At 41.1% G+C, this 8,094-nt stretch overlaps 1 protein-coding gene across 1 annotated transcript in view; it reads right to left on the bottom strand.

Annotated features, from left to right (window-relative positions):
• The window catches only part of BCAT1 (branched chain amino-acid transaminase 1, cytosolic), a 43,034-nt gene that overhangs the window by 968 nt on the left and 33,972 nt on the right, over positions 1–8,094 (bottom strand). The window contains exons 8-9 of the mRNA XM_009332834.1: positions 6,746–6,886; positions 5,514–5,588 (exon numbers count right to left, since the gene is read on the bottom strand). Coding sequence (XP_009331109.1) covers positions 5,514–5,588; positions 6,746–6,886 — 216 coding nt within the window. The remainder of the gene's footprint in view (positions 1–5,513; positions 5,589–6,745; positions 6,887–8,094) is intronic.

Consider the following 8,094-nt stretch of genomic DNA (forward strand, 5'->3'; position numbering starts at 1 on the left):
GGGACATTAAAGCAGGGAAAAGACAACAGGTCCAAATCAGGATGAGCCAGAAAAACAAACTTCTAGATCCACAAAGGAATGATGTTCAGTGTGCTTGTGTTTTACTCTTTACTGCAGCAGGTAAAGCCTCTAAATGACCTCCACATGTATCACATCTACTTTTTCTTTTCATTACTAATTCTGCTGCTCCTGTTCCGCAGTCTGTGATGTGGTTGACTAATACTGGTATGGTGCTACCCAGGACCTTGGACGAATTACTTGTTCAAAGGATTTCCAGCTTACATTCCCAGATGTCAGTGTGGTTGCCTTGGGAACTCTAACCAAGGAAAAGCAGATGTATCATTAGTTTAGCCACAAAGCACTGGATTACCCTCATGTGAGGCAATTTTTTGAGGACGGGGGCAAAAGAAGAAAAAACAGAGATGTCTTTGACCTTCAGATCACTGCTTCTCAGAGAAAAGGGGGCACTCCCACCTCCTCCAAATCAGAAAGCAGGAAAAGACCAGGGCATTATTTGTAAGTTTTGCTGGCTTTAGGTAGTAGTATCACCTAATGCTCTGATGCTGACTTCAGAAATGGCAAGGGCTGGTCTGAGTTGCCATTTGACTAGTTTGAACCTGCTTCCAGAACTCAAAGGAGAATGAAGATGTTATACCACAATCAAGATGTTTTCATTCTGGAAATAAAAGCAGATTTAGCTTCCTTTTCTGATTCTGTCAAAGACTTTGTGACCTCAGGCTAGTCAATCCCATCCCTCTCTCCCCCCTCACTGGTCCTGCTTTGTAAAAATTAACACATATATTCTCCTCCCCTGGTTGTTTTCCGCTGGCCTACCCATTTAGATTGTGCAACTTTGAGGAAGACAGGGTTTTTGACTAAACGTCTGTTCACTGCTGTCTTGACTGCAGCGTTTAAATGTATTTTATATCATGTAGTATAAACAATATATCTTACCTTCTATCCATCCCTTCCAAGTTGCATCCTGATCTACTCTTTAAAGGGTACAGGAAAAGCTTGTTTATTCTCAAAGCATGGAATGCAAAACCACAAAAACATCTGAGTGGTATTTCAGTGAGTGTATTCCAAGAGAAAAGAATCTCATCTCTCAATCTTCTAACTCAAGCGGTTATAGAAGACAGCATACTGTGACTAATTCATTCATAGGCACATCATTACTGTATAGAATGTAAATGATTTAATCTAAAATCTTTATCAGCCTTTAGTAATCATGATTTCCACTCAGTGATAGGAAGGGAAATGTAACTTGCGGTGCTACTACTGTATCTCTCAATTGGCATGAGAAATGGAATCAGTTCTGCCCATGAGTTTCTAATTTGTCACTCTAGCTCTAGTTCCACTGAACAGCTGTTCAAATCCAAAGAAACCCTGTTGAACACAGAAGACTTGCAAAAGAACAATAAACAGCATGGAAACAGACTTGGAAACACAATAATGAAGATAATCTGAAAATGTTAAAAAAGCATGTATTGTACACCAGGGAATCAGTATAATGATATTGGATATGGAGCCCTGCACCTCTTGGTCACACGTTCAAATGCAGGACAATGTTGGTACTGAGAATTTTTACTTTTTTCCAAATGTCTGTTGTCCAACATGAAATGGATACATTGCCCTAGTTCAGGCAACAGCACAGAGACCAAAGCTGTGTTTGGCTGTAAATTCCATTGCATTTTATTCTTCAGAATTTGGACATTTTTTGGAATAACAGCCTTAGACTGTCCAAATGATATGACAATAGTCCAATGATACTGCAAAGAGATCTCCCTGCGCCCCCCCCCAGTAGACTATATACAAGATCTTTGTGAAAGAACCTGAAAACTCCCCTGACATTTTAAGAATATTATATATTCCATTTTGTGTGTTGCAGCATTGTTTTCTGTATGACAACCTGGGGTCCATTTGGATATGGGCTCATCTCTCCAAGATAGAAAAATGCAGAAACACAATCAGCAACCACTGATTTGATTCTTAAAGGGGAAGCAGCCATCATTCTCTTTAAAATCATGTAAAGAGCTGCATAAAAGCAGCCATCATTCTCTTTAAATCCAGCCTGGACAGGCTGGATCGATGGGCCAAGGCCAACTGTATGAGATTCAACAAGGCCAAGTGCCGGGTCCTGCACTTCGGCCACAACAACCCCATGCAGCGCTACAGGCTTGGGGAAGAGTGGCTGGAAAGCTGCCTGGCGGAAAAGGACCTGGGGGTGTTGGTCGACAGCCGGCTGAACATGAGCCGGCAGTGTGCCCAGGCGGCTAAGAAGGCCAATGCAATCCTGGCCTGTATCAGAAATAGTGTGGCCAGCAGGAGCAGGGAAGTGATTGTGCCCCTGTACTCAGCACTGGTGCGGCCGCACCTCGAATCCTGTGTTCAGTTTTGGGCCCCTCACTACAAGAAGGATGTTGAGATGTTGGAACGTGTCCAGAGAAGGGCAACGAGGCTGGTGAGGGGTCTGGAGAACAAGTCTGATGAGGAGGGGCTGAGGGAGCTGGGGTTGTTTAGCCTGGAGAAAAGGAGGCTGAGGGGAGACCTCATTGCTCTCTACAACTACCTGAAAGGAGGTGGTAGCGAGGTGGGTGTTGGTCTCTTCTCCCAAGTAACTGGCGAAAGGACGAGAGGAAATGGCCTCAAGTTGCGCCAGGGGAGGTTTAGATTGGATGTAAGGAAAAATGTCTTTACTGAAAGAGTGGTTAAACATTGGAACAGGCTGCCCAGGGAAGTGGTTGAGTCACCATCCCTGGAAGTATTTAAAAAACGGGTAGATGAGGCGCTTAGGGACATGGTTTAGTGGGCATGGTGGTGTTGGGTTGACGGTTGGACTCGATGATCTTGGAGGTCTCTTCCAACCTTTATGATTCTATGATTCTATGTTTCTAACAATAAAGTGTTCTAACTCTCCTGGATTTTTTAAAGAAGGAAGAAAACCCGGAAGTGAACACACACATAATCGTCCAGCGCTTTCCAGGAGTGATGGATTTACTCTTGGCACGTAACTAAAGAACACAGGGCATGTACATAGTTGAAAGGCGAAAAGGTCCATATGCATAGTTGTAAAGTGAAAAGGTCCAAGAAAGATAATGGTTAGAAGCAATCCACACTTTTTCAGCCTCCTCCTGAGCCTTGTTTGTAAGTGGAAAAGCAGGGTGATTGAGGAAGGCATGGGAGGAAGGCTCAGGGAACAGGCTGGATAAATTTGTCTTAATAATCCACTCACTATCTATTGGCCAAGTGAGAAAGACACATATTCCAGTGTTGTCTTCTGAAACAGAATTCTGGATTTCACAAGCCATTCTTCTAGAGAAGGCACTTGCTTGTCTCATGACACAAACTGCTAAGGCAGTACCTGTTCCCACACATAACACTCAACAAGGTGCTAGAACTGGCCTCAACTCTTTCTGATGCTGAGCTGTTCTGTGACTGCAATTAGAAGTGATCAGTGGAGACTCAAACTGATCACAAATTGTTGAAGGCCATAACATATATTGCAAAAGCATCGCCTAGACATCAGAAGGTAACACAGGAGTTACACAAGTGCTTTTAGACGTTAAAGACAGATACTTGACATACTAACAAGATGGCTTTAATACAGAGCAGAGAGCTGTGGAAACAGTGATCAGTATGTATCACAATGAAAAATGTATAATAAATCTGGACATATGACAACAAAAAAAATAGTGATGGACACCAACTGTTATTTTAGATAGGAGTATCAGGCACTTGGGATGAGAAAGATGAAATAAAACTGTGGTATGTAGTGGGATTCTGTGTATTCTCATATAGTAAGATGATAAAAATGTTACATGTAACTGAGCTGGGAACATGGAATACTAAGCCTCTCCTTCCCCTCAACAAATAATAAAATCTAGAACCAAAGGTGCCTATGCTTCCTCCTAGCTATCAGTCCTACTGTTTGAAGAGAAAGACCCAGATTCCAAGCCATTATAGTTGGCACAGCTGAAACAACAGAAACATGATGGGGGAGTGTCTCTTTTTGCGCCCATGAAAGTTGGCTTAGCCACCAACACAAAGGTACCAGAATATCAGGAATTCTTTCCTCCCTGAGTTGCAGCCAGAAATGTCCGATACTATTCTAAAGAACAAGAGATGCTGATCCCATGTCATCCTCCTAGTGAAGAACAGTCAAGTGGTCTTGCTGCATCATTTGAACTACAAGCCTTGGGGGGGCGGGGGGGGGGAAGGGGGGAAAAAAAAAAAAGTAGTTATGCTGGAGACCAGCAGCTGTAAAAGGTAAAAATATGTAGAGAAACAAGAGTACAGAAGAACCACTGAAATGATATGAGATGGCCTGACTTCCCCTTGCCTAAGACTGTTTCACCCTACTTGAATTAAGCAATGAAAAAAAACTCCACAATGAATAGCAATGGATTTAAACTTGGACTGCAATATAGCATAAAACACTGAATAATAACGTTACATAAATGAACCTGTTCATCATGGGATTTTAGGTGGGTCAACATATGACAGCAGACTGCAATTCATGTGTAGTTCTTGTTTGGGGTCTCATCAGAACCCTGTGTCAGATTATTTCTACACACTAGTAAAGGGCCTATAAAATAGAAAGAAAAATCAATTTTAGGACTCTTAAAAAGTTCTGATTATTTTATGGGATTCATAGAGTTGCTATATGGTGTAATACATCCCTCAATCTTTCAAGAAGATTCTTAGTTCAGGGCTTACTGGCAGGAAGATAAAAATTTTAGTAGCAAATCTAAGATCATCTTGAGCCCAAAGCTAAGAATGTAGAACAGTAACCATCAGACTTGATTTGAAGAAATCATGACAATACTGCCAAGCAGCTGCTATCAGATCTTAAATAAAGGGGCTTGTAACTTGCCAAGACCTATTCCTATCCCCAAATCCCCCACACCATAAACTATGCTAAAGAAGGAAAAGAAAACAGGCAACTAAAATAAGAAGGGCTATCACGTGCTGCTCATTGACTTTACCTGAAATGGTATTGACTCCTACACCCAGACATGGAGGTCAAGCACAGATTCCAAATAGACTTTGATATTTAGCAAATCACAGAGGAAGGAACTGTTTTAAGAACAAGAAGTGACCGTATGATTGGAAAGACACTGAGAAACAGAAATGGTGATCACTTGGCTGCACCCAGTGAGTGCTTACTACTTCACCTATCTCTTAGCCTATATTCATTTGTGATCGTGGTTATTAAGATGCTTCATAATGCTATTTTTTCCCTTAAAAAGGAACCTGTAACAACAGTACTGGATTTCACTGATAACAGTAATATGTTACAACTCTCATGCAGCTTCCAAGATGAACAGGGGAAAAAATATATCACTCTCCATCCATATCATACTTTCTCAAGGGTGAAAAAAAAAAAAATCAAAAGAGCCTATATTATTATATAATGGTGCATATAGCACCACTATTAAAAAGATTATTTTCTGATGTTTTCAAATGTTCACCTTTTATTATTTTATCTGGTTAAAGAAGAGGAAGCACCTTACCTGGATATCACTCAGCTTGTTCAGGAAACGGGTTGTTAACTGAGGACCATTCTCCATAGTTGGTATGTGCAAATGCTGACATTGAATAAAGAAGGGGGGGAAGGGGGGGAGAGAGAGAATAACATATAATAATAGCTTTATATATATATATGAGAGTACCTTAGGGTCACCAAGATTTTTAATAAATATTTATCAAGCTTTCTAGCCCTCCTTACAGGTAGGCAAGGATTGTTGTACTGTTTTTTCTAGTAGGGCATGCTGAGCCAGTGAAAAGTTAGCTTAGTTGAACTGTTATGCTGTTTTTAAACAAAGGCTAATCTAAGCCTTCCAAAAGATCTGTCCAAAACGGAGGGTATATTGTACAGGCAAGAGTAATAACACTATATACAGTATTTAATTTCAAAGTATATCATGTAGAAACACAACAGGTACATTTATAGTACTTATCAGCACTCAGCACCTTGATGTCTCTCATATGATCTTAGCATCTGATAATATCAATACATTTATTCCATCTAAATAATTCAAGAAGTATCACCTGACAGACATTTACTGTACTTGTCATATTTAATGGAACAAAGCACATCCATATATGCAGCTGCAGTAACACAGCCTTCTGAACTAACTTCGTGCGGGCTAAACAGCATCAAGTCAGCTTAACAGCCTGAATGCCTGTGGAATTCCACCCGTGCAGGAGAGATTTCTCATATGGTGTATAGCAGGTGGAAGCAGCCATGCACCCTCCTGAAACAGCTCTTCCATCAGAGCTGGGTTCCCTGCAATAAGGGGTGAAGAAGAGATGAACTTGAGAAGGAAAGAATGCAGTGGCTCAGAAATTTGGTTCCCTGCAGAAGTCTTTCCTCTCCTCACCTTTCCCAAGTCCCTTAACTTTGGAAAAAATGTCCAATAAAAGAAATGTGGGAGAATGTATTTTTCTATATTTTTCAAACAGGCTGGGAGCTGGGAACTATTTTTTTTCTCCTTTTCCCAGGAATTGAGATTTTATGATTTTAACTATTAAAAAACCCCAGAAGACAAGAGGGAAAGTTCTCTTCTGACAACATAGAAGTAACTCACTTGGGAAACAACATACTGACACTGTTCATCTTTTCCAGGAGCCTCTGACAGCACTCCTTTTCTATCTCACTTGTTTTTTGCTGCAGCTGCAATTAATTATGACACAGTTCTGAAGAAGGAAGGGGGGGGGGGCAGAAAAAGAGACATTTTCTTACCTTGCCCTTATATAAAATTTTAGAGATAGGACATACGATACAAGCTGTTCCAGCACCAAACATCTCCTTTACTCTGTTCTCTTCCAAGGCAGCTGTCAGGTCACTCATGGTGATATATCGCTCAGACACTTTAAATTCTCCCTGCACAAGAATAATCAAACATAAAAATTGTAAAAAGTTTAAAAATTCTTTGTATTGTATTTTTATTTTCCATGTTGAAACATCTCTAATAGAACTATTAGCCTAGTGGCAATCAGTCAAGTTTTGGCTGTGATCTGGTGATCTTTTCAAACCTCCCAGTATCACACAAGATAGACTCTAATAGAAAGAATGACCTTCAAGGAAGCCAGTGGTTTGCCAGATACAATGCTGACGATTACGTGCCCTTCCCTCTGATTTGGTACAGAATATCAATATTGCATTAAAGAATAACACAGCAGAATTTGTCATGGGTTATGTGACACAGGATCTGACTACTCATGGTCTCTAGCATGCTAGAGTTTGTACAAAAAATACTCGATTATGTCAAGAGAGCTTTGCATCCCACTCTCAGCCAACGCCTAAGCAAAACACATTCTGTTAAGTCCACCTGCAATGCCAACTAGATGCAATATATTTCTTTCACCCCTGGTGAAATTTCACTGTAGCCTGCACACAGCTGTTGCATACAAAAATTAACTGTACTGCAGGTATGAGTAAAGCAATTCACATTGGACAGTCTTAACACAGGAAGTGTTTTACTTTCTACAGGTGTTGAAGAATGCCTAGAAACTGATTGAATGCATAGCAACTGATTGAGAGGACATGTTTAAAGAACAAAAATAAACATCGAACTTTGAAATTTTCATTTCATGGATTTATGTGGACTTTATTGTCATAGAATCATAGAATCATAGACATTAAGGTTGGAAAAGACCTCTAAGATAATCGAGTCCAACCATCAACCCAACACCACCATGCCCACTAAACCATGTCCTTAAGCGCCTCATCTACACGTCTTTTAAATACCTCCAGGGATGGTGACTCAACCACTTCCCTGGGCAGCCTGTTCCAATGTTTAACCACTCTTTCAGTAAAGAAATTTTTCCTCATGTCCAATCGAAACCTCCCCTGGCGCAACTTGAGGCCAGTTCCTTTCACCTTATCGCTAGTTACTTGGGAGAAGAGACCGACACCCACCTCCCTACAACCTCCTTTCAGGTAGTTGGGGAGCATGATAAGGTCTCCCCTGAGCCTCCTCTTCTCCAGGCTAAACAGCCCCAGTTCCCTCAGCCGCTCCTCATCAGACTTGTTCTCCAGACCCCTCACCAGCCTCGTTGCCCTTCTCTGGACACGCTCCAGCACCTCAA

This window comes from Pygoscelis adeliae, unplaced genomic scaffold, assembly GCF_000699105.1.
Source record: "Pygoscelis adeliae isolate BGI_AS28 unplaced genomic scaffold, ASM69910v1 Scaffold38, whole genome shotgun sequence".
In the NCBI taxonomy this organism is placed as follows: domain Eukaryota; kingdom Metazoa; phylum Chordata; class Aves; order Sphenisciformes; family Spheniscidae; genus Pygoscelis; species Pygoscelis adeliae.